We start from the raw sequence: 25,497 nt of genomic DNA on the forward strand, positions 1-25,497 counted from the left end.
TCTTTGATTGTGTGTTACGGACCAGGTAGGCGTGAGGTGGGCAAGCACTTCTTGTGACTGTTCTGTCGAATATGTCCAGTCCCGATTGTTTACAACGGCTATGCCGGCTCGATTGATACGCTCCAGCTCGAGACCCAAGTCCTTAGAATGTTGACTTCGTTTCTCTTGCTCGGGTTGGGAGCCAAAGAGTCTATTGACGTTGCTCATGACAGCGTTGATGCATTGAAGGCATCGGGATGGTCGACGCCAATGGAACTTATATCGAGTCGCTGTACCGACATGTGTCGTCGGCCGATAAGTCAGAGATGACTACCAATTGTTACACGGGTAGTGAGGACCCACACTCGTGCGGGAGGTGCGCACCAGCTGAGGTTGACGGCACCCGGACTGACGCTGTTGACGCGAACTCCGGTACGGACCTTACAGCTACAGGCTGAATATCAGCTTGGCCTCAGCTAGCGGCAAAGTCAGCCTCACTACGTCGGAACGACGTCTCGCACAACATGTTCCTGTGAGGTTCCTGCAACGTACGCAACGTCAGCTCACATGCCACTGGAAAAGCAGACAAGAGAAGCGTGAAGTTATCATTGATGTGGTACGTCCGGTCTTGACTGCACTAGCCGCTCCGATCCACCAAGGCTTGTGTTCAAGGTTTCGCGTTGTTGAGTGAGACCATGATCTAATGCATCCTGTTGTTGAGAGAGGCCGGTGTTGAGAGCGTCTCGTTGCTGTGCCAGACCAGCATTCAATGCGTCTCGCTGCTGTGCTAGAGCAGCTCTGGCGGTATCGGTGGACTGATCGATGGCTCGCTCAGCTTGATGCTGTTTCTCCGCGAGCACGTTTCCAACCGCATCTCTCTGCTGTGTAAAGCCATCTCTCGCCGCATCTGAAGAAACCTGTATCGCATTGTCGGCTTCGAGTCTCTTCGCAACTATCGAGGCATTTATGGCATCCCGCTGTGCGTTTAAGGCTTCTTTTTGTTGCGCAAGACCAGCTCTCGCGGCTTGTTGTGATTGATCAACTGCGTGCCTAGCCTCGAGCTCTTTCTCGTGTGCCGCCTCTTTCGCTTTCTGCTCGATCTCTTGTCCCAGATGCTGAACCTCTTTCACGGCTGACTGTATCTGGCCCAGGATACTATGCTTCTTCTCGTGAACCATGTTGCGACCATTCGATTCAATCTCCTTCTCCATATGAGCGATGTCTTTGACTTTGTCCTCTAGTACCTCTTTCAGGTGGCCGAGATTGGCGAACATGCCTTGTGCTTGGCCTTGGACCTTGATTGCTGCCGTGTTCGCCAGTGTCTCCTTCTCATTGAGCCAACTCTTGCCGTTGCTGATGTAAGAATCGGGGTTGAAAGCTACTGGCGGTTGAGAGAGTGCTCCAGGTTGGCTGATTGTAAGCGGTCCATTTCTTCCTATGCCACGTACGCTCACGAAGCGATCTGGTGTATTCAGCTCCACGTCTGCTCGCACATCATCGTACATTTGTCGAATCGTCTGGATCTCTTCGTTGACAGAGACTCCAGGCTGGCCAAACGCGAAGTCTCGCTCCTTCTGCTCGATGTACTCTCGGATCTTGCCCCACTCGTGCTGGAAGTACTTGAGCCGGTTCGGAAGGCCAGTGCCTTTCAGATATGTGAGGAATCCCGCGATTACAGTGTTGATTGCTCCGAAGACTGTCACAGCACTTCGACTCCCGTTGGCAGCACCAAGCGCTGTCAAAGCGGCTGCGACAACGATCTGTAGTCCAAGACAGCCTGTGATGAGCCTGTTGAAGAACTTGTAATCCCGTTTCTGCTTGATCTCTGCATCGCATACTGTGGTGTAGATGCCCATGTTCGGGCTTGGCCGTTTCGTGATTGATGGCTGTGGTCGTCGGTTTGGCTTGAAGCCGTTTGGTGCTTCAAATGTCTTGTCCTGGTAGACTGTTCGATGTTCAGTTCGGACGTCTGGATGGGGGTCCTCTGACTCTACTTACTGCCAACCAGCAGGCGAAACTCCCTGAGGTCCCGACTCTCCTCAACCCAATCTGTTCGATACTGTCCATCTCGGTTGGGGTCATGGTCGTTGGCGTGTCCAGCTTCGTGATGTATGTTCAATGCAGAAGGTTGTCTGGACTCTTGCCACGCGTGTCTCGTGCGCGTCACGAAGTCGAGAGTCGAATCCATGCTGTTGAGCGTCCTTGCTTGACAATGCCCAGGTCCTGTGCTTCAAAGGACTGCCGACACGACGGGATGCCTTCAAGACGGATTGATATCCTTTGCTGGCGTGGGTGTACCTTTTGCTTCTGACGCAAATGTTCCGTCGTGTTGAGGGGAGCTCGAGCTTCATGCACACGCGCACTGTGGAGCACACTTAGCAACGCCATTTCGCCGTCTATGGCTGCAGACCGTCAACGGCACTGGACCAGCTCGAAGGTAGCAGATCATTTCAGCGATCGGGTAGCTCGCGACGCACGCCTCAGCTGTGAAGGAGTCCATTATACCGCGGCGCCAGTGGAATGTGGCTGGCGTCTGAGCAAAGCGAACTCAGGTATGGTGCCCGCAAGAGGAAAGTCGGAGCTGCATAGCTGTGATTGATTGGGTGATGAGAACATGACAGCTGCCCCATATCGATCTACATCTTGTGAGCAATGCATGGGTGCAGATCCGTGCTGCAGTAGTAACGCCACACTCGAAGCGGCAAACACAACTTCCCCTGTATTCTCGCGTTTGGGTAAGACTGCTGCAACCTCATCACCGCAATGGTCACCAGGTGCGTCCGGCTCTGTCACCGCTCGGAGTAAGTCACCTCTCCCGGCATGACCATCTGATGGTACGAAACACGAAGACTCCAACAAGGTCAGCTCGAAGACAATCATCATCCTCTAGACCACCGACGGCGATCATCTGAAGCGGCAGAATGGCGAGCCGGAGGCGATTCGAACGCAAAAGAGCCCCAGTCTTGGTTGTTGGTCAGACATGAAGAAGGTGAGGTGTCGTTCAAGTTTGCGCGACGCGTACGTTCAAAATCAGCATGCGTAACTCGCATAAAAATGCATAACTTTATGTTCTGCTCGTTGGTCACTACATCAAGACCATATTTCTGGATCCGGCATCCAGTTAGTCCATCTAGAGCGAAGGACAGGCAAAATGTCAACGATATCCTCAGCCTGCCACTGAGCTCCAGCCAGCAAGTCCCTTCACATTCAGCAAAAACGCGACGGCCTCAGTCGCATCCGATAAAATGTGCCAAGAGGCGGCGGTGTTCTGGGTACTTCTTATTATAACAAAGCTCTCTTCTCGTCTTGCAAGGGCTGTGGACAAAGTTCGTTGCCGCCGGGCGCGTCGTCGTCTTCACCAAAAACACTGATGCTTGAACCTGCCGGCGTGCTAAAGCGATACGACGATTGTAGCGACCTGCGCGAAGTGCTCGCGCAGTGCTATATCATCATCGAATCCCTAGCTTGTTTAGCCTAGTACGCTCAGGATCCAAAAAGTCAGTCGTCACTTTTAATACATGCGGCAATCAACAATTTGGCCAACCGCTTTCTCGGCCGACTTGTCTCTTGCTATCGGCCAATCCACCTCTGCCAAGTCATCAAAAAATGCTGAAGAGAGGCAGAGGCCTGCCTCAAAGACGAGCGAAGGCACTACCGAGCGCTATCCGTGTGTACACAGCATTCTGCGAGCAAAGGAGCGAGCTTAGGAGGTAGGAGGTACCTTAGAGTGAATCGCACGGGTCGGAGAAACAAATTCGCTAGACCTGACTAATTCAAGTTGCTGGAAACACGTGACCTGCCCTCCGCGCTGTGCCTGTTGGCGAACTCGCAAGAAACATATGCTCGCGTTGTTGACGCATCTATTATCGCAATACCTTGATTACGGGTAGCGTAGCGCTACCTTCTACGAAGCCGGAAAGAGGTGGTATAGAGCTCTACTCCGCTACGCTTACCCTCTGGAGGTTCACAACCGCCAACAGCACATTTTTAATCAAATTTTGAGGACTTAACTTTGCACCTGCCCGCCCGGCGAGGGCTAATAGCCCTCTGTTTCTCGTAGCCGAAGCAAACCTAGGAGGGACCCAAGGTAGGAGGGGCCCCCCGAAGGGAGGGAGGATCTCTTAGGAGGCCCTAGGTACAGCGGAGGGCTGGGGGGTGGGGATGTGGTTTGATGAACTTTGATTGATTACATCAGCTTGGGTCTGCCCGTAGTCGAAAATGGGGTCTGCCCATAGACCGTGTGGTGTTTTCGCTCGACAAGTCATCATCTGCTCCATCGGACTCTTCATCTGGATCTAGGTCCTCAAAGTCGTCCTCTGGCTCGTCATGCTCGTCGTCGTTATCTCTATGGTCGTCTCCCTCCTCCGAGCTGCCGTCATCAGCTGCTTTCTTGACGCCGAGGGCAGGTGACAAAGTTGATACCGCCGGGCGCTTCGACCTATTATTGAAGCAAAGGCCTTTGCTTGAACACACTGGCGTGCAGCTAAGTAGCAAGGCCGTACCGATGCAGTCGAACTTACAGCGCGTCGCCGTATGTGTCGTTCATTCGTACCACACGACCAGCCTACCAGGTGTATCTATTTCACAGCTTCTAACACAATCGCAACCCGATCGTTCGATGACGAGACCGTAGAGACTTTGGCTAATATCCTGAGCACCGACGGTGTTGCAGAGATCAAGGAGATGCGCGGCAATTCGCCCCTGGGAAAACTCGTCATGGAGATCAAGAAGAGAAACCTGATTGGCAAGCAACACGAAGAGGAGCGCCAAGATCTATCGACAAATGGTGTTTGACGCATTGCCGCAAGAAGAGAGAGACAAGTTTGACATTATCCCGTTCGACGAGCCTGCCTTAGCCGGAAACGAGAGGGAGAAAATGTGGCAACCGGCTCCTTGCACGAGCGAAATTGTTGAGTCCCGGCATGACGGCGACGAGCACGGGGACGACGTGGACGACGAGGAAGCAGCTCGAATCGAAAAGGCGAACAACAAAGCACTCGGTGTCGCAGAAGGAGACGAAGATGACGAGCTCGAAGAAGAGACCAGAGCCGCCGAGCTCGGCAACTTCTATTATGACAAGCAAAACTGGGTTACGAACCGTCGTGGTCTTGGAGACGTGGGAACGAACGCCGCTACACTTTGCGCCACACGACCAGCCATCGAGGTCTATCTTCCTGACAGCTTCGAGCACAATCAGAGCGGCCTGACGCAGGCGTGGAGCGCCCATTGGAGGGAATGCATGGGGGGGGGGCAGGAGACAGATGGGGTCTCGATCAAGACCTGATCTACACGCTCTACCTCTGTGATCACGACGATCCAGAGAAGAACGACTACCCCGCCGAGCGGCTCAAAGACCCGGAGAATATTCTGGACCTGGAGCGTGCCTTGCGCTTGCTGCAAAAGGTGTATTCTGTGGGAGAAGAAGCCACTTATGTGCAAGCTCATTCCGGTTCAGCAGTGAACACGACGTGGATAGAGATGTAGCAACATGAGAAGCTTCTTGAGCCTGCTCCTCATCTATGCTGGCTGTTGCTGGGTGTTACTAGGGACCATGGTATTGTTGCACGGCCGAGCGGCGCCAGCCATAATGTTCCCCATCTCTCGATCGCAAGGTCAAGTCATTAGTTCCACCAGCTGTAGTCTGCCGTAGGGTAAGCTTGCAGATATATACATGCAACAAACTGCATCCAGCATATACGACCGTACGCCAATGACCATGGGGTATTCACTTCAAGCAAGGTGGACCATTGTGCACGTGCCCTTCACATGCTGGCCTGTGTAAGGCAGTCTCATTTCCGTAGATTCTTCAACTAACGCACCACATCTCAAGTCGTTTCGTGAATATCTATCGTATGACATGAAAAATGCATAAGTTAGTACTAATCGAGCGTACATGTCACCAGCGTCCAAAGCTGAGCAGGGGCAGGCTCGTTGTGATTGGCTTTATAAGCAAGCAACAGGGGTTCTGATTGGTCTGAGTTTGTTTACTCACTACACTGCGTTTCTCTTCTCGTTGTTCGCCTCCTCCAACCAAAACTCCACATCCAAGCAATACCCTACCATGGATTGTCCTCGCAACATCGTGGGCTCAGCATCTCAGCTGTTCTGCAGAAACAAGGACTCGCTCGAATACAAAGCCCTAGTGGCGCTGTCATGCTTATCACACCCGCAGCGTGTCATTCTCGCCGGTTTTATCCTGAACGCCGCGGATCGCGAAGTCGCCGCCCAATACCTACTGCAGGAGACGTCGGGCCGTGGACCTGCGACCATGTATGAGTTTCTGGCTGATTGGATCTTTCTCGTTACCAAGGGTAGGGCTGGACTGTCCTACCGGCCCTAGGGCATTCCTCTATTGGCGCTGACTGCTGACAGTTCGCCCAACTATCGATGCAAAACTGGATCGACAACAAAAGCAGGCCCTTCTAGAGAGCCACGGTGGAGCTTGCTGTTTCTCTCGAGCCGAAACTTCTACCGTGGCACTCGACGATTACGTATCGGCTTTCATCGTTCCGCCGGATGTATTTGACCATCTGAGAGCCAACGAGGGTGTAAGTCGTCCGATTATCACCCTGCGCAAATCTATTGACTCCGATAGACTAGGCCTTTTCGAATGCTTGCAGCTTTTATTGGAAACGCTAAAGCCGGAGAACTCGAATCAGTGCTCAAGACTAGTACGACGTCTTCGCCGGGACACCTCAAGCAGTTCCTACTTCTGTCCAAAGATGCGTTTGAACTCTTTGCGAGCGGGGCCCTGTCAATGGAAGCGATGCCCTTTGGCAAAAAGGTCGGTCGACAATACGAAGCTCTCTCTTCCTATGCTAAACTGCCCAGAATTCCTACACGATATGTGTCAACTGTCTGGCAGGGTCAACGCCAGATTGGGTGTCCAACAACATTGTGACATTTTCTGAGCGATCAGGGGATCTTGCTACTGCCCCAAATCCGCTGCTTTTCGAAGTCAACCGCCGCTTCTCTGAGGCCTTATCTTGGATACAAGTTGCTGAGCATATGAAATCCCGCCCAGCACAACAATGCCGAAGTAAGTGCATTCTCACCAAGCCAATTCCAAGCTGACCATCCACAAGGCGCGACTCATTATCTCGACTTTGCTCTTTCTCGGCCCATCGTCTTCGCGATGCGGCACGTTGGCCGGCTGATGCCAGTATTGCTACGTTCTCAAATTTACCAGGCACTTATGCAAGTTGGCCACCGGCTGTACGGCCCTACCCTGTCTGAAAGAATGCACCGTCTCCCCTTCGGCCTCTATTTGAGGATCGCCGAAGCAGGCTGGTACCCACGGCATCGAGCCGAATTCGAGACGCTACGCCTCGTCGAGAAGTACACCACCATCCCTGCGCCGAGACCGATTGACACATTGCAGTACCAAGGCAAATCGTATCTGCTCATGACTCGTGTTCCCGGGCGACCGATTGGGACTTTACTCACCGGTATGACCGATGAGCAATTGCAAAAGGCCACACAAGATCTTGGGGGGTATCTCGAGCAGCTCAGAAGTATACCTAACAATTCCTCCACCGGCGCTCAAATCTGTAACTCTGTAGGCGGTGGGATCCTAGACTGGCGGATCGGGGAATCTCAACTCCACGAGTTAACTTTCGCCACCGTGACGGACTTCCACCAATTCTTGACCGCTGATTACAGCAGGCACTTACAGGAGAAGGCGCGTCCATCCCATGACAAGAAGCACAACATTGTATTTACACACGGCGACCTCAATCCACGGAACATCCTCGCAGACGAGACTGGGGCAATCACTGGCATTGTGGACTGGGAATGTTCGGGCTGGTACCCTGAGTATTGGGAATACACAAAGGCCCATTTCGTGGTGAGGTCCACCATCCGATGGCTTGCCGATGTTATCGACCAAATATTCACCGGATACCGAGAGGAACTCAAGGTTGAAAATATGCTCAGTGATCTGGGCTTCTGACCAATACCTACTGACGATGATGCGGAACTGTGATGATCGATCTCGCGCTAGTTTATGCTCGTTGGCTACAACACATCAGGCGATGTGCACGTAAATGCTGACCCAATGAGCACGTACGACCACAGGCAAGTGAAATTAGCTAACTCACTCCTACCTCACGCCCTCGCCCTCCGTTTCCGCCAGGAAATTCTCTCATAGCCTTTCGTAGTCCCTCAAAAGCTTCTGCCTCGCTTCCTTGTTCCCCTTAGCCTTCTCCTACGCCTCGGTCCTGGCAATGTTTGGTGTAACATAGGGATGAGTCTCGTGGTACCAGATCGCGCCGCTTGACTTCACATTGTGTTTGTGAAGCTCATCGTGGGCCAAGCTGCCATCGTGGATCACAGGTGGACATCTCGAGTATCGTTCAATGTTCTCTGGAATATTGAGGTCAAGAATCCAATAACCATCTCCTTCGCGAACCCAGGCTTCGGCGTACCTGCGGTTGGTACAACTGGTGCTGTTACATGGAGGCGTAGTCATGTCTTTCGCTTGGGCTGCGTGAGCCTCGTCCATATCGGCCATGTCACCGATCAAGTTCACCTCTGGGCAAGGGCTCTCTGAACGCTTGTCGCGACCGGCATGACCAAATTTCCCCACTTGCTGGTGCAACCTCTGTAGCCGCACAAGGATCTCACACCAGCCAGGCAGTTACGACCCCTTGGTTTCGAGATGGAGTCCGTAATGTTGCCGCTGCACGTGAGGTGCTCGATAAAATTCAGATAGGAGGTCGCGATTTCGCAAGTGTGCAGGTGTTAAAGTCCGTATCTTGGTTAGTTGCAGCAAACTTTCTAAAGTAAAGTTCAGCAAGATATTCTTGAGTCATACCTGTGTCCTCAGATGTAGTGCTGCTTACCTGCGGCCAATTTCAGCAAGGCCAACAATGAGTCAACAATGAATGAGTGACGTCGTTACCATTTGGACGGAATCTAGCGAGCAGATCAACTGCAGATGTGGTTCCGAACCAGCAAGTAGAGAACTTCATGCTTGCTGTAGCGAATGATCCAAGATCAAGATAGAGTGCACGACAATCGCAACCCTGATGGCGCAAACGGCAGCGCCAAATGTAGAGGAAACGAAAGCCTCTGAGATGGAAAATACTTCACTTATCTTGTAACTTAGCACATCTCCCGCCCAGCAAAGCAAGTCCAGCCATAGGCTCAAAAAGCTACATAAAGTCCAAAAGCCGATTGCCCGCCACATACGGCCACAGATCAATGAAAATAAGCCATCCCGTCCGCTCTGGCATCTTCAAGCATTGAATCGCGAGATTAGTACTACGGTGGGTGACCACGTGGGAATTCCTCGTGCTGTATGTTTTGCGTTTTTTTGCACAAATTTTGCTTGTGTGTAGCTCGTGCGTTTAGAGTGCATGAACCGGCGTTCGGCCGGCTTGTTGGCGAGGGTTAGCCTGAACCTCGTCTGTCAATTTTGGCGACAGATGGACAGCGCTACAGACTGCGTGGGTAATACTTAACTTTTTTGCTTTGCAGCGAGACAGATTGTCAACACCCTTGTCGGTTCATGGGGTGATAATCAACCGCCTCTTCACGTTATTTTGGCCGCAACAGTGGGGATGCGCGAAACGCCAACCCCAGTCAGATTGTACTTGGTGAACATTGCACCTGATGGACGCCCACGGAAACCTACATGCGCTTACTGTTATCCCATCAACTTCTGTCAAAGTCTTCCATTGAGGTGTGAGGCCAGGGACATTAATAGGAGTCCCTAGTTGATAGAGTTGCAAGACCTGCCAGGAGCGTTGCTTTGGAATGCTTTGACCTGCTAAGAAAGGAGATGCTGTCTCCAGTATACCGGGTCCATGGTCTCAGACGCTTCGAGCTTTCGGCCTAGTAGAGCAGAGAAGTAGGATACCCTCGCTGAGGTGCCACGAATCCGCCCTGTCAACATCTCTTCGTAGAGCTTGCCCGCGGTATGCATGAGAGCAGAGTAATATGCTCTCGTGACCTTTAGTCCCCGTAAGAGACATCCTGAGTAGAGATCCTCGATTACATCGACAGCTGCATCAACCTCAGCCTTGCTGCCGGAGAGTGTCACATTGACAGGACTGTTATCACAAGCCAAAGTCGCACCATGGAGCGTTATGTTCTCCAGGCTAGTTCGGCTGAGTCTGACGCTGACCATAGCACCTGGCCCTGACGACTTGGATTTAGCGGCTTGCCCACGGTGCAGTGCAGCTATGATTGCTTCGGCTTCTGTCAAAGCGCCCGCTACATATGCTGCAGCGATTTCGCCGCTGGAGTGACCAACAAAAGCTGCCGGAACAACATCTGTAGCTGCCAAAGGCCCAAAGCGTTGCAGAGGGCTATCTGGATGGCTGTGCTGACCGGTTGCGAGATCTCAGAATCGTGTGTACGACTGTCCTCAGTTCCACGGAGCAGCTCTTCTTTCAGGGAGAAGGCACACTCCGGAAGTCGACTCAAGACTTCCTCGAGACGCTGCGTCGTCCGACTGAACACCTGGTTTTGGTTGAGGAGTTCAGTTCCAGCACGCGGCCACACAGCACCCTGCCCAGTGAACATAAGAACAGTCTGCGACGGCTTCGATACTCGCGATATCGACGAGAAGCGAACTTCGCGATCACCTTTGCTTGTCACGCAAGTTGCGCGATGTTGGTGATGTTTGCGTCGATTGCCTAGTGTGTACGCAAGGTTGTAGACCTCCGGAGATTGCTCGGGGATGCACCCTCCGGTTCTCTGCATTCCCTCCTACACCACAAGACATCTTCACGAGCTCGTCATCCGTCAATATGACGACCGGCAACAACACGGTCAATAATGGCAGCACAGCCAGCCCAATGGGTAATGGCTACCCCGGCTTCGGCGCACCTCCATCAATGTATGGTTCAGCATCATACAACTTCTCCGCCCCAGGCTACCCATCTGGTGGCTATCAGAACGGCTATCCACAGCCACAAGGCTGGTCAAATAACGGCAACCAGGTTGGCAGAACAACAACTTTCAGCAAGGCTATCAGGGCGGCGGACTCGGCCAGCCAGGCTACCAGCAGCCAGGCTTCCACGGTAATTTACGCCAGGATGATACAGCCTCAGGAGGTGGGTGTTAGAGGTCCGATCGACGTAAATTTACGCCAGGATGGAGAACCCAAATGGATCTGGCTGTGAGGATCGACACGAGGAGCCGAATAGGTGATGAGGGTGGACCTGTTGGAAGGAGTCGTAGGAGCGCCTCTGGAGGCCGGATGCACGTAAATTTACTCGGGAATCGTGCGGTGGTAGGTGGTGGCGGTGTCGGAGGTGGTGGTGGTGGTGTCGAAGTTGTTGTAGAGGTGTAGGTTCGATGGAAAGGCTGGAAAGATATATCTCACTAGAATAAGGTTCGGCACTAGCGCATGTGATGGCCAATGCGAAAGTGAGACGCACAAGTGAGGAGGGTTCTGCAGCAATCCGCAGACCCTTTACATGTAATCAAAAGCAAGCCGTTCAATCTCCATTCCAATCGAAGACCAGACTCCACCGTATGTCCTCCCTATCAACAACAGCATTCGTAATGCAATAACCATTTGGGCCCTGAGTCTCGAAAGCATCCGGCGCTTGTGTATGGAGAGGAAGTAAGTTCTGCGTTCTTGCCCCTGGCGTACTGTTCTCATAGCGCGACAGGTGGTCCAGGTATTCGATAGCAGCGACCACAGCAAGGTCCACGAGTGGCTTGCCAAAGACTTTACCACAACGAAGCCCAACGGCGTGTTTGGTGATGCAACGGGTGATGCAGCCTTCAAGGCCGTCAAAAGCCTTCACGATAAGATGCTCACGGAATACCGTCACATCCCAACATCTACCACAGTTGTGGATCTCGAAAATGGGTACAGAAAAATGTGCTGCGAGGCGGCGGAGCCAAGCCTCGTATGTGTACGCCTAAGGCGCTCTCACTATCGCTGCTCTTCCTGTCGCTGCCCTTCGCATGTCGCTGCCCTTCGACAAGCTAAAGTTAATGCTGTTTCTTTGTTTCCGGGGGAGACCCCCTAGACCCCCCTGCCTGCGGCGCTGTCGCGAGGTGTTTGTGACACTCCGCTGGGCTCAGCGACCTCCGCTCGAGTGTTCGCAGGCTCACACGTCGCTATGGTGCTGCGCGGTGGATGTCTTCAGCCATATCGTTAGAGGCTGCGGTGGCCTCGCAAGCTCGGCCAATGCCGCAGTCTCCACACGACACGGCTTTAGCCAATGGGCGCGCCGCACCAGCCAGCTAGCGTTAATGAACTTCGTCCAATCAACGCTGCGCTGGCCGGTGCAGCTGCGCCCAAGTAAAGACGCCTTCGGCGTAATTATATCGTACGCAAACACGTACACCAATATTTTGGCCGTCTCAGCCCTGGACCCGCTCAATGTGTCGGACCCGGATGGGAAGAAGTGGGACACCGTGGTGCCGACCTTCAGCGAGTGGGATCTTGCCAAAGATGCTAACGCCAAGCATGATGAGTTGCTCATACAGAGCACCAAGTTCATGGTTGACCAGAACGAGGTCTTGGGGCGCGTGAAAGCCAAGGGCGTGGATGTGTCGGATTGGCTCTAAGTGCGAAGGGATGACGAGCTGGATCGATGGAGATCGCCGTCTGGCGTGGCGGATGCATTGTTTGTTGCTGCTTGATGAAGATGATGATGGTGTGTCTATTCAGAGAGAGTGTTAAGAGACCGCGGGCAACGCCACCAAGTATTGACGCTAATCTTGATTAAGCGTAGCGACCAAGCGCTAGCCATCCACCGTAGTGCGAGCTTGCGAGCACGTAAGTGGTGGCGTCAGCGAGGGAGTGGAGCTCTATCACCAGCCCCGGACGATCACCAAGCCCCTCTGTGATTGGTCAGCTTTAAAGTTTTGGTGGCGCGCAACCTACAGTCCTGGGCATAGTTTTTACAGCCCCTGTTCTTTCACCTTTCCTCATTAGGAAGGATGTATCCACTGCTTGGCGTAGCTCACCACCTGGTGTGTCCTCCATTGTTGGCTATTACTGCCTCGCAGCGTTCTCGCATACTCTTGCATATACGTTGTATGTCCTCAGGTGTGAGCTTGACCCATTCTTGATAGTGAGATTGAAGGTAGCAACACCTTCTGAGATGGACATGGATAGCCGGAAGGGGTTAGCGTAAATACAGGGGTTGTAAAAACTATGCCCAGGACTGTAGGAAAGACACTTCTGTAAGGATCCAAAGATCGAGGCCTTTTACAGTTAGCGTGACGGGCGTTTGCGACTGCAGATCCCCTAAAAGGGTGGTTGTCGTCGCAACGAATCAGATCAAAGTGTCGATTCTGCCCGAGGCGGAGTAAGGAGCGAGTGTGGCCAATCCTGCGGCCTGTCTAGAGCGGATTGGATACGGTAGGAAAGCCTGTCGAAGAACGGAGAGATCCTAGTCAGCCAGGTTGCAAACCATGTGATTTCGCATGATCGTGGTAAGAGGGTGTAAATGAGGTTCAGGCAAGTTTGATGTCGGCCGGACGCCGGTTCATTCAGCCTGAGGCACTCACTCAAAAATGTGCTGTTGGCGGTTGTGAACCTCCAAGGGTAAGCGTAGCGGAGTGGAGCTCTATACCGACCCTTCTGGACTTCAAAGTAGCGTGCGATCCACGCTACCCCTACCCGACGTGCAGTGCTTGTTGTACGACGACCGTATGTTTGCGAGTTCGCCAACAGGCACAGCGCGGTATGTATCAACAACAATCTGTCAATCGATGGACCGTGCTGCAGATCGCATGAGCAAGTAGTGATTTCTGCTATGTAACGCTATGCTTGCTTACGGACGCAAAAGCCTTGCTGAAATGCTGGAGTGAAGCTCGCAATCCCAGGTTCAGTCCCTCGGTCACAATGTACATGGCACATGGTTAACATTGCTTCCAATGGATACCCAAGGTATCTAGCCGCGGATATTAATTCAGGACTCACTTGCGAGCTACGTAAAAACTCTTGACCACTTTAAAAGTACAGTACACATTCCCGGAAATCTGGTCTTGCATCGCGATTCATTGTCCACTACTCCCGCTGTGGTCATCGCGACATCAGCGACACAAGTCCTGGCATTTCTTCTCGATACAAGCAGAGCACTGCAGAAGTTCAGTCAGTAGAGCATACCACTGTGATATCAGAGGGGCAAGACGTGCGTAGTTGCCGCTAGGCGTATAATTCCAGCAATACCCTGGGCCCATTGTCCTGCAACAGTCACAATGCGCTCGGGTCTCGAGGCGGTTGGGTTCAAGCACGTTCGAGATCGATGCGGCAGCGCACGATAGCCAGAGGGAGTGGATAACGAGTTTCAGGAAGCGCATGCTGAATATTGAGGACCGATGGCCGATCGGCGGCGTGTTTGGTTTGGTATTGCGTAGGTGATGCGCGAGAGCTGGAAGATCACACGAGGATTGTCCTTTGTGTTGACGATTCACCAAGCAGGACGAGCTGCAACACTACTCTTATATATGGTCAGTACAACGTCTAGCTAGGATGAGTGTGTTCGTTGACACGAGCTGTCACAACAGCTTGTACTTGTGTACTTGTCGATTCTTGCCGCCGAATCCTATTAAACTCGCTGCCGCATGGACTGGCCTGGCAAGATGTCCCTCCAAAAAGCTTGCCGACCTTGAATAACGTATTGACTGACTCGAACAGCGAACAGAGAGTGTTGGTGCAACACACAACATGGGTCAGAAGCAATTGAGTCGACACGTGCCTGAGCAAGCATGGGATGGTTATCTTCTATCCCTGGATTTCAACAGCAATCCGCTCATCCTGTGTGATGAGGTATGAATGACACTGGTGACCCCCAGTTACCCGATCAGCCCCCACCAGTGACCGACACATTAATTGAGCTTTTTACTACGAGCACCTCAAACTGCACCTTGAAGACCCTATAGCATCTTTGTTTCCCGTGCACTCGAGCTGGCAACGAGTGGGAAGGGGGGGCCTCACGAGCCAGGTGTAGGGGCCCCGCCGATGTGCCCTCCCCGAGGCGCAACAGCGACGTGCAAGATAGTCGTTATTTGACGGAACTTGATTAGAACTTGATTCAGCAGCTGGGGGTCGGGCGGCGAACTGGGGACCGGGGAAGTGTCGAGGGGTGTCGTCTGTTCAAAGTCCAAGTCATTGTCCCGGTGACTTCAGCGTGTCTTGATCATTGGCCTGTGTTCATACATACTTTGGTTCTCGCCCTGACCCAACATGTGTAGCTTAGGTACCTCCCGGTACCATCGACCATTCAAACCACCCTTTGCGTGCGTACCCTCCGGCCTATCCAATCGTACTCCATCAAGGTATGCGCTTAGGATGAGTGGAGAGGAAATGAACTGTAGATTGTTCTTTCTCGATTGATGCCGTCAGCAGTGCCGGGGCCCGATGTTGTGTACAAACTGGGCATCATGACTGCAACTCGTGCGTCCTCGAAGAAGCATCCAGGTCTCTGTTGATGCATTCTGCAGTCCAAAGCGCATCAGGCCAGTGTAGTTCCTTCCGCCTTCTGAGGATTTGCTGACTGTATGTCTTGTGTCTCTCTGGCTATCAGTCGGTCACATTGTGCCGATATGGTACAGGAGCTCGTCGTCGTTGTTGCTCGATGGCAGACATGAACTGCACCGATCGCTGCACCGACGCCGATGCCTGCCTTCTCACCTGTGGACAGCCCACTAAATCGTGATTGCGAAGGTGTACTGGGTATGCTTGAAAACGGCATCGATCTTACTGTATTGGCAACATCCTTTGTCGCCGGGACCCAGAGTATGCGGCTCGATACTCCTGGTCTACTTTAGTCCAACTAGAGCTTTCACGTGCCATACTCACTCACAACCTCATACTTTCGAGAAGAGCATCTGACGTCCACCAATCCTCACGCTCAATCTGTGCCTTTTGAGACACCTCAACTTGGGTGCTAGTCCTGTCGTCTTGGTCGGGGTTGCTGGAGTACGCAAACTGCGGGACTAACCTCACGGGCGAGTTGACATAATCATTGAGGGCACCATAACTGGGCCACTCTGGTGAATTGGGCAGTTTCTGGGTGTTAGGATTGCCAGTGCGGATGAAAGAACCCAGATAAGCACGCCACTCCGATGCCATTCCCTTCTCAAAGGCAGTCATCACAGACGTGCGGTTCTGTAAGTAGCTGTTGTCAGCCGAGTGGGCCACCCAACTCAGTGGGTACTGATGGCCAGTGTAGTTTGTGCCGACGCCTGCCATACTGCGGTGTTAGCGTAACACGTAAATATCAAGAGTTTGATGTATTCGGGATAAAGACTGACCAGGTGCGTTGAATCGGAATGTCCAAACCCGATCGGCGCCATGAGCATCACTCATATATTTGCCAATGAGGCGTTCCGAACCTGTCATTCCTGCCTCACCGAATGAATTGACACTCTGGATGTATGCTTTGAATCCGCCAAGGAAGAAGTTGTCGGGGCTAGCGTACCCGAAGCCTGCGTTGACTGGGTAAAAACTTGCGGCCTGATAGACTTGCTGATCCGTCAAGTTCCAGATTGTGTTGGTCGATGGGCTAATGGTCGTGATGTTGCGAGCAGCGGTGTTCGCACCTTCGTCATTTACCGCGCCCGCAAGGACAGGCACGTTCGCTGTCTTGCCTTTCTTGAAAAGCTGCGTAATAGTATCTGTCAACGTAACGCCGTCGATCATGGGCAGAAATGCCGCAGATGATCCAAATGTGCGGTTCTGAAATATCCTAATGAGCGTGTTAGTCGTTCAAGTTGCATCAGAGCTGAGGTAGGACGTATTCGGTCCGAGCAACTCACCCACTGGTTGCCCTGTACCTGGACAGACTGTTGTATGCATTGACAAGGGATGACACCGGCACGCTCTTAAAGCACTCGAGCTGACCCTGCCCAGTCGTGCAATTGAGCAAGCGGAAGTATTCAGCATTGCGATCTGTAAGCTCATCGACCGGAAACATTGGCGAGCGTTGGACCGAACGAGGAATCGCCTTCTGAAATAAGCCTTGGTTGTCTCCGTCGTACAGGGCCAGCTGCGACACTACGGCGTAACCTGCGCCGGATTGGCCCATGATAGTGATGTCGTCGGGATTGCCACCAAAAGCCGCGATGTTCTGCTTGACCCATTGAATGCCCATCCTTTGGTCGAGCAGGCCAGCGTTTGCCGATGGCAGCGATGAGTGGGCCATGAAGCCAAGCGCCCCGAGTCGGTAAGCTACGTTGACGGCGATGAAGTTCTGGCTTTGACCCACCCAGTCGCTAAAGTCGTTGTTGGGTGCCGCGCTGTATTGCAAGCCGCCGCCCTGTGGAGAGGTCAGTTGTCAATGCTATCCATATAGGTTATGTAGAGTGGACACACATGAACATAGAACATGACAGGGAGCTTAGCTTCCGCAGATGCGTTGGCTGGCTTCCAGATCCATAGCTTGAGACAATCTTCCTGTCCCGGCCCAGACCTTTGTCCGACCATGTTTGAGTTGATGACACCGTAGGGGGCACCAGCGAATTGCACGCATCGGAGCGCATCGGTCGTCACGTCGACGATGGAAGAATGTTGTGGCGCCAGAGGCTCTGGAGGCATAAAACGCAACGAATCTACAGGAGGCGTTGCGTACGGGATGCCTTTCCAACTAGCCACGCTGTTTGGTGGTACCAGGATTAGCCGATATCTCAGTAACAAGGCTGACTTGGGGCCTAGAGGTCCACTCACGTTCCATTGTTCTGTATGATACCCCTATAACTACCCGCAGGACCCAAGTGAACGACTGGTTCCAAATCATTGGCGGGATGGGTCGGATACGACGAAGACTTGGATCTCTGGCGTCCATCAGCTGTCTCATCTTCCCGCACGACATGCGCCATGCAGATAAGACCTTTGTCCCGAATACATGGGCATCGAACCAGTGAGCCGGATCTGCGGCTCATAGGACGCAGGGTTGGTGTACGGAAATCTTCGTCGACTGGCAAGCCTCAGGCCAGAGTACAAGCATAGCTCACCTGGCGGCTTTCGAGTCCTCACTCCAAGACCGCCAGGATGCAGGTGCTTCGGCCGGTCATTGCTTGGTGCTAGTTCTTCCCTACATAGTCGCGCTTCCATATTTCATCGAACTTCTCCTTATCAACAGCAAACTCTCGAGCGAATTCCCACTCCATTTCGTGCATCTTGGTTCCCACAAGCACAAGACTGTGTAAGGGCTTGCCAAGGTCGAATTGCGTTAATTCTTCCAGTGTGCCGGCCACGATCTGCTCACCTTCGCTGCCCAATCGAGCAACACCAATGGCGAGCTTCTCCTTTGCGGTGATGCCTTGCTGCCTGGTCTCTTCGACTTCGATCATCTGGCTAGCGCATTGAGCCACAGTCATGAAACGAGGTGGCTCGTACACAATCTTGCCTCTTGCCAGTGCTTGCAAGTTCGGCTCTTTGACTTTGATGTCGAGCAGCACGAGAGTATGCAGACCCAGACTCGCATTCTCGGCGACACGATCGTAGAAACTGTCCGGCTTCCACGTTTCTGTGAAGAACACCATAGAAACTGTCTGGCCGTAATTGTAAAGACTGAGTCCGGTGGCACCTACCGCGGTCAGGATCGAGGCGTTAGGCAAAGTCCTTGTAGCGATGTGAGGCTCATGTTGACGACAGCGTAGTGCGAGATCAGTGTGTGTAGTCGCGCTGAACGGGTCCCCCACGACAAGGAAGGCCACGTCCTTTTCATGAGCACCAGCCAGAATGTCATCGGATTGCGACTCGACCATTTCACGATCAGCGATGATCACGGATCTGCCATAGTATGCTTCCTACTGGATGTGAACATCAGTCGGGTGCTGTCGATACTAGTGAGTGTCATACCAATTGCTCCTTCTCTACGAGCAAGACAGCTGTGTAAGCTTCGAGGTAGACACGCTCTGCTCGTTTGACGATTTCAAGACCCTTTGTTGAGATGTCGCGCTCATCAGCGAGGCCCAGGCCGATGATGTACAGCATCTTGAGGTGAACGTCGCTGATGAACGCCAGCACACGAATGGCATAGAAAATTGCTCGCATGTTCGACCCCTGTCACTTCACTTTAGCGATCTGACGCGCCGGCCCGCCATCTCCGCAACTCTATACGCGCCTAGCACCACTTCCACTCGCGACAACGCGGCGACAGGTACCCGCACCTCGACAACATCATCTCGAATCTCTACCGAACCAGATCACCCAGCTTTCGGCTAGACGACACGAGCCTCCATATCAGTCATAGCGCGAGCATCATCCGCCGCCTGCGATGGCCGACAACAAGAATGCAAAGTACCGGACGGAGATCCAACAGGTTCGTACGCATCTCCTTCTGTCGCATGTTCCGTTTCGCGATATGTGTGGCGGGTCACCCGTGATGACCAGCTTGCCATTCTTATTCAGCTGGTGCGGGCAAGCTACTACTAAGAAGAATCTCCCGGCGTTGATATGGTAGCTACCACCGGAGCACTGGATCCGCACTTGCGATATTGTCCTCAAAAGTCTTCCTGCCTTCATGCGGACCTCTGGAACTTCATAACTACGATCTTGGATCTCACTTCTGTATCTCTGCCCATCAAGAACAAGAAGGGCATCCCTACGACAAAATCCAGTGTCATTCTGAAGGCCGCTTCACAACTCAAGACTATCACCATCAATATGGCTTCTAATTTCTCATCCGATGCTTGGAAGGACCCTGCTGCCTCGAAGCATGAGGCTCCTCCAGATATCTCCAAGGGGGAGACCTCTAAGCTTGATGGCCAGCACCTGTATCAGACATGGGCTGGGCCACCTGCCATGTCGAAGCCTAGAATATTCGAAGCGCAGCCTGAGCAGAGCAATCCTGTCCCCTATACTCCGGACGTCGATCGACCAGCCGAATTGCATAGACAAATCGATACAGGCATGAGTGGAACCACTGTCAACACTGAGAGCAGCTTCAAGGACGCACAAGAGGCCTTGATTTCTCGGACACGGGATGGTGCTAGAGGTATCACTGGGTCTCAGAGAAACCAAGACAGAGTCGAGAAGGGTGGTAAGCCTAGAGGTCGTCCACCAAAGACGCAAGATCAAAAAGATGCCAAGCACGCAAAGGCGCCCCAAGATCGGCCACGCCAGAGGAAGAACAAGGCTGGGCCTGCGGACCCGCCTGAGCCAAATCCAAAGAGGAATTGTGAACCTAAATCGCAGAAGCCTGCCAAAGCGAGCAAGGATCTTGATGATGGCTCTGGAAATGGTAGGAATGACTCGTGGTTCAAGAACTTCAATGCCCGCGTGAAAAAAGGACCGAATGCATTCCAGCCAGGGCAGGGCGGTTCGCTCACGGCAAGATTAGCAGCAGCAGGCGCACTCGACTGGTCACCGTCCGAGCTACACAGATCGACTGCATGCCATTGCAAGACTTCAAAAGCCGGAGATCGAATCCTCGATCACACCTGCTATCTGCATGCGCCTAATGGAGTTCCCCTCAATGGAAAGTGGGCCCCGGGCTATTCCTTACAGGCTGGCGTGGAACCACGCCCGGGTGCGCTTCGAGAACTTCTCGGCGATGGCAGACCTGTCGCGGATCGCATCGACAGCGCATTGTACGCTGATGTCTCGAATGACAAGGGTTCAAATGAAAGTACAGCCGACACTAGCGACTCAAAAGATGAATCTGCCGAGCAAACCGCGGCCGATTCTGGCTACGAGGCCGAGTCATCGCCTGAGCATTCTTCGTCGACGGCTGAGCCATCGTCAGATGCGACCGCACCAGACTTCGACTGCGTGGAGAGTGAGAAGTAGGAATCTCCACCAGAGCGCCGTCGAACACGCTCGACAACTGACTTGTGAGAAGTTTCCGCTAGGCGGCGATGCCACCCCCCCCCCCCCGCCATGCAAATGATTGGATTGCTAAGAGGATCTTGATGAGCAGTACATCGGTGTTGCAGGATTTCGAGAGATAACCTGCAGTACTGAGATCATGACATCCCTCCAGCGATTTGCGACGCCTTCTACTACATTCTCACTAGATGCCCATGCTGACGTCGGTTGACATAGATGATGTTCGTGTCCGGAGAGACCGGCGATGTATCACCTGAAACGACAAGCATGATTGAGAGCATAGTACAACAGCAAGTCATGGAGATGCTCAAGCGCGCCACAGAACTCGCAGCTCGTCGAGGCGTACGAACAATCAGCACAGACGATCTCATCTTCCTCATCCGACACGACAAAGCGAAAGTATCACGATTACGAACATTCTTATCATGGAAAGACGTCCGCAAGAGTGCCAAGGACAGCGACGACAAAGGCGCAGGTGGTGGCGATGCAGGAGGCGTGGACGACTTCGATCTTGCAGCAAACGATCCGACTCTAGGCACAGGTCCAAGCGTCGGCACACGAAATAGCAAGAACAAGAAAGCCAAAGTCGGCCTCCCTTGGGACGTGTCCAGCTTCTACAGCGAGCAGGTCCCTGAGCGTGAAGACGAAGAAGATGAAGAGGAAGAAGAAATGAACGCCGCTACCCTGCAACGCCTCAAGCAAGCCGACGAGCGCACCAAAGGCATGAACGCAGAAGAATATCTACATTTCTCCGAATGTCGGCAAGCATCGTTTACATTCCGAAAGGGTAAACGCTTTCGAGAATGGGCTGGCTTTGGTGTAGTCACAGATTCAAAGCCCAACGATGACATTGTCGATATCTTGGGCTTCCTAACATATGAGATTGTCACATTACTCACTGAGGAGGCGCTGAAGGTCAAGGCTGCGGAGGATGCGTTAAAGAGGGAGAGCGGTGGAGACGAGGAGAAGCGAGGACGGAAGAGGAGACGAGAGCCTGGACTGTTTGACCCACCTGAAGAGGCGAGGAGTCCGGTGGGCCCGAAGCATATACAAGAGGCGTTTCGACGGTTGCAGAAGCCGGATTTGAAGGCGAAGTATATGCATCATATTCCGAAGGGTGGTTGGCAGAGGCCGTTGAAGCTGATATGAGGGTGGATGAGTCTTATTGGTTTCCGAGCATGGTGTTGGGATTTCGATATTTAATGGGCAATCAGTGCCAGGCATGAATGTCTGCAAGTGAGCTATCGACGTAGCATGACCTGGTATGTCCTTCTGAGTTGCTCCAAAATGCAGCTCACGTGATCAACTTTCTGCATGACGCTTAACTTTTTGAGGACATAGCAGTACATCTAACTTCTCTTCGCCATTCTTCACCTTCACCACCACCACCCGCGCAAGATGTCTGGTCGCAAGGACTTCCTGTCGCAACAGGCGCCGGAGAACTATGTTGCTGGTCTCGGTCGTGGTGCTACCGGCTTCACCACACGATCCGATCTAGGACCAGCACGAGAAGGACCAAGTGAAGAGCAAATCAAGGAAGCCCTCGCAAAGCGTGCCGCCGCCCTCGGAAATGCACCTCCCACAGCATATGGTGTAACCAAAAAGAAGGACGAGGACGAAGAAGTCGACGAGCAATTCCGCGACGCCGAGAACGAAGAAGGACTTTTCGCAACCGGAAATTACGATCGCGAGGACGATGAGGCAGATCGCATCTACCAAGCAGTCGACGACCGCATGGGCAGACGGCGCAAGATCTCAAGGTTAGTCTTCTCCATCATCCGTGCCCCTCCCCTCTTCTCCCAACATGCACATCAATATTCATCTCTATCACAGCGCGAGCTTGCTGGAGCACATGCCAACCTGAGGAACAACAGGGAAGAGCGAGAACAACGCGAACGAGAAGACTTCGAACGGAAGAATCCTAAGATTCAGCAGCAGTTTGCCGATCTCAAGCGAGCCCTCAATACCGTCAGCGATGAGGATTGGCAGAATATCCCCGAGGTGGGTGACTTGACTGGCAAGAACAGGAGGAGCAAGCAGAATAAGAACAGTCGTTTCTATGCCGTCCCGGATAGTGTGTTGGCAGGTGCAAGAGACAGTGGACAGTTGGGCGCGGAAGTGCAGGATGAGGGCGCAGCGACGGAGGCGACAAATGGTGATCAGGCAGACGGGACTGTGACGAACTTTGCGGATATTGGTGCAGCGCGAGATAAAGTGTTGCAAGCGCGTCTGGACAAAGCTGCGCAGTCTTCGGGCACGGCGACTGCAGGCACAAGCACGAGCATCGACCCGAAGGGATACTTGACGAGCCTAGGCAACACTGAGCTGAGCAACATTCCCGGGGCACAAAACGTTGGTGACATCAAGCGTGCGCGGGTGCTGCTGGAGTCAGTGATCAAGACGAACCCTCGTCATGGACCTGGATGGATCGCAGCTGCACGTCTGGAGGAGTACGCGGGCAAGATTGTGGCAGCTCGAAATGTCATGCGTAGAGGCTGCGAGATGTGCCCGAAGAGCGAAGACGTCTGGTTAGAAAGCATGCGCCTGAACGAGAACGCGAACGCCAAGATCATTGCGGCAGATGCGATCAAGCACAATGATCGATCAGTGAGGCTGTGGATTGAGGCCTCGAAACTGGAGGCTGTACCGGCCGCAAAGAAGCGAGTACTGCGGAAAGCACTTGATCACATCCCGCAGTCTGTTGCAATCTGGAAGGAAGCTGTCAATCTTGAAGAGGACCCTGCTGATGCTAAGCTGCTTCTTGCGAAGGCTACTGAGATCATCCCACTGTCGACTGAGCTGTGGCTGGCACTGGCACGTCTAGAGTCACCTGAGCAGGCACAAGTCGTCTTGAACAAAGCACGCAAAGCAGTGCCTACGAGTCACGAAATCTGGATCGCAGCTGCACGACTACAAGAGCAATCTGGCAAGGAAGATATGGTGTACAAGGTCATGGATCGTGCGATCAGAGCGCTCATCAAGGAGTCCGCCATGCTTAAGCGTGAGGAATGGATCGAGCAAGCCGAGCTTTGCGAGGAGGAGGGTGCTCTCGTCACATGTCGATCCATCGTCAAGGAGACCATCGGCTGGGGCCTTGATGAAGACGATGATCGCAAACAAGTGTGGCTTGACGATGCGAAGTCTTCGATCGCGCGAGGCCGTTTTGAGACTGCGCGAGCCATCTTTGCCAAAGCGAAGCAGGAGTTCTATCACCGAAGAAGTGTCTGGCTGGCATCGGCAGATCTTGAGAGAAGTCATGGCACAAAAGAGGCATTACTCAGCGTGCTCGAAGAAGCCACCAAATCCATACCTACCTCCAGCGAGATGTGGATGCAGCTTGCCAGGGAGAAGTGGCTCACGGGTGATGTTGCTGGCGCAAGACAAGTCCTCGGAGAAGCCTTCTCCAAGAACCCCGAAAGCGAAGACATCTACCTCGCCGCCGTCAAGCTCGAAGCCGACAACGGCGAAGAAGAGCAAGCCCGCAGACTCCTCGCCCAAGCACGCTCCGACGCACGAACAGACCGTGTCTTTATCCGCAGCGTCGCTTTCGAGCGCCAGACAGGCCACAACGACCGCGCGCTTGAACTCGTCAACGAAGGCATCGATACGTTCCCCAGAACCGACAAACTCTGGATGATGAAAGGTCAAATCTACGAAGCAAAGAACATGCTCCCTCAAGCCCGCGAAGCCTACAGCAACGGCCGCCGCAATTGTCCGAAATCAGTACCACTCTGGCTCCTCGCATCCCGCCTCGAAGAACGCATGGGCACCGTCCTCAAGGCCCGCGCAATCCTCGACCAAGCCCGAAAAGCCGTCCCCAAAGACCCTCAACTCTGGACCGAAACCATCCGCCTCGAACTCCGCGCAAAGAACACCCCCGCCGCCAATCAAAAACTCGCCCAAGCGCTCCAAGAATGCCCCAAATCCGGCCTCATCTGGGCCGAACGCATCTGGCACCTCGAAGCCCGCACCCAACGCAAACCTCGTATCCTCGAAGCGATCCAAAAAGTCGAAAACGACCCGATCCTCTTCATCACCGCAGCAAGAATCTTCTGGAGTGAGCGTAAATTGGACAAGGCGGATACGTGGTTCCAGAAGGCTGTGATTTTGGATCCGGATTATGGCGATACGTGGGCTTGGTGGTATAAGTTTTTGCTGCAGCATGGGACGGAGGAGAAGAGGGCGGATGTGGTGGGGAAGTGTGTGGCGAATGACCCGAAGCATGGGGAGGTGTGGCAGAGAGTTAGGAAGGATCCGGCGAATGCGGGTAACACGACGGAGGAGGTTTTGAGGATGGTTAGTAAGGTGTTGGAGTAGGAGAGCAAGAGGAATGAAAGTCAGGTGATGGAGCGCGGTGGCTGCCATATGCGGCGGACATGAAGTGCCATAGCACTTGGAAATCTTGCAGCCAACCGTGTCGTGTAGCAGCGACTTGCACCATCCAATGCGAACTTCCCTCACCATCATCTTCTTCGTCTCTGCCTGCTGACTTGACGTTTGTCTCGCCTCATCTACCGACAAAGTTCACGTTAATGCATGACATATCTTAGGGTAATGCACGACATGGGGCAAGGATCAGTGCACACATATCTCACCGGTCATGGGTTCCTCAGTAGTCATGCAACACCGCCCGTCAGAGCCTCATAATGCATATCACAGCCTGTGACGGTGCTTCTGGTTGTCTTTTGCAGGGCTCGGCGGTGGATCATGCTGTTGTCTCGTATCGCTCGTGTCGTCCTGACCATGAAGTCGCGACTCGCATC

At 53.2% G+C, this 25,497-nt stretch overlaps 10 protein-coding genes across 10 annotated transcripts; 5 read left to right on the forward strand and 5 right to left on the reverse strand.

Annotated features, from left to right (window-relative positions):
* Positions 1-584: 584 nt before the first annotated feature.
* Positions 585-2,167, reverse strand: CLAFUR5_09625 (uncharacterized protein; the record flags this gene model as incomplete). The annotated part of the gene is made up of 2 exons (XM_047908773.1): positions 585-1,924; positions 1,978-2,167. 2 exons carry the CDS (start codon positions 2,165-2,167, stop codon positions 585-587), a joined length of 1,530 nt encoding a protein of 509 aa, XP_047766266.1.
* A 3,873-nt stretch (positions 2,168-6,040) lies between these two features.
* CLAFUR5_09626 (uncharacterized protein) lies at positions 6,041-7,930 on the forward strand (the record flags this gene model as incomplete). The annotated part of the gene is made up of 5 exons (XM_047908774.1): positions 6,041-6,290; positions 6,352-6,527; positions 6,575-6,763; positions 6,811-7,018; positions 7,065-7,930. 5 exons carry the CDS (start codon positions 6,041-6,043, stop codon positions 7,928-7,930), a joined length of 1,689 nt encoding a protein of 562 aa, XP_047766774.1.
* Positions 7,931-8,185: 255 nt separating this feature from the next.
* Positions 8,186-8,550, reverse strand: CLAFUR5_09627 (uncharacterized protein; the record flags this gene model as incomplete). Its single annotated transcript, XM_047908775.1, has 2 exons — positions 8,186-8,405; positions 8,510-8,550. 2 exons carry the CDS (start codon positions 8,548-8,550, stop codon positions 8,186-8,188), a joined length of 261 nt encoding a protein of 86 aa, XP_047766773.1.
* Positions 8,551-10,736: 2,186 nt separating this feature from the next.
* CLAFUR5_09628 (uncharacterized protein) lies at positions 10,737-11,111 on the forward strand (the record flags this gene model as incomplete). Its single annotated transcript, XM_047908776.1, has 1 exon — positions 10,737-11,111. The coding sequence occupies one exon, from the start codon at positions 10,737-10,739 to the stop codon at positions 11,109-11,111; it is 375 nt and encodes a 124-aa protein (XP_047766607.1).
* A 1,087-nt stretch (positions 11,112-12,198) lies between these two features.
* On the forward strand, positions 12,199-12,516 carry CLAFUR5_09629 (uncharacterized protein; the record flags this gene model as incomplete). Its single annotated transcript, XM_047908777.1, has 1 exon — positions 12,199-12,516. One exon carries the CDS (start codon positions 12,199-12,201, stop codon positions 12,514-12,516), a length of 318 nt encoding a protein of 105 aa, XP_047766606.1.
* Positions 12,517-13,956: 1,440 nt separating this feature from the next.
* Positions 13,957-14,139, reverse strand: CLAFUR5_20279 (uncharacterized protein; the record flags this gene model as incomplete). Its single annotated transcript, XM_059463115.1, has 2 exons — positions 13,957-13,975; positions 14,066-14,139. The coding sequence occupies 2 exons, from the start codon at positions 14,137-14,139 to the stop codon at positions 13,957-13,959; spliced, it is 93 nt and encodes a 30-aa protein (XP_059319117.1).
* Positions 14,140-15,760: 1,621 nt separating this feature from the next.
* Positions 15,761-17,841, reverse strand: CLAFUR5_09630 (putative secreted lipase; the record flags this gene model as incomplete). Its single annotated transcript, XM_047908778.1, has 5 exons — positions 15,761-16,146; positions 16,216-16,649; positions 16,720-17,219; positions 17,276-17,555; positions 17,627-17,841. 5 exons carry the CDS (start codon positions 17,839-17,841, stop codon positions 15,761-15,763), a joined length of 1,815 nt encoding a protein of 604 aa, XP_047766165.1.
* Positions 17,842-17,982: 141 nt separating this feature from the next.
* On the reverse strand, positions 17,983-18,898 carry CLAFUR5_09631 (Diphthine methyl ester synthase; the record flags this gene model as incomplete). Its single annotated transcript, XM_047908779.1, has 2 exons — positions 17,983-18,711; positions 18,764-18,898. The coding sequence occupies 2 exons, from the start codon at positions 18,896-18,898 to the stop codon at positions 17,983-17,985; spliced, it is 864 nt and encodes a 287-aa protein (XP_047766207.1).
* A 283-nt stretch (positions 18,899-19,181) lies between these two features.
* Positions 19,182-21,883, forward strand: CLAFUR5_09632 (SAGA complex subunit spt3; the record flags this gene model as incomplete). Its single annotated transcript, XM_047908780.1, has 2 exons — positions 19,182-19,226; positions 20,951-21,883. 2 exons carry the CDS (start codon positions 19,182-19,184, stop codon positions 21,881-21,883), a joined length of 978 nt encoding a protein of 325 aa, XP_047766163.1.
* Positions 21,884-22,132: 249 nt separating this feature from the next.
* On the forward strand, positions 22,133-25,051 carry CLAFUR5_09633 (Pre-mRNA-splicing factor prp1; the record flags this gene model as incomplete). Its single annotated transcript, XM_047908781.1, has 2 exons — positions 22,133-22,494; positions 22,609-25,051. The coding sequence occupies 2 exons, from the start codon at positions 22,133-22,135 to the stop codon at positions 25,049-25,051; spliced, it is 2,805 nt and encodes a 934-aa protein (XP_047766164.1).
* Between the last annotated feature and the right edge of the window lie 446 nt (positions 25,052-25,497).

The sequence above is a fragment of the Fulvia fulva genome, chromosome 9 (genome assembly GCF_020509005.1).
Source record: "Fulvia fulva chromosome 9, complete sequence".
Classification (NCBI taxonomy): domain Eukaryota; kingdom Fungi; phylum Ascomycota; class Dothideomycetes; order Mycosphaerellales; family Mycosphaerellaceae; genus Fulvia; species Fulvia fulva.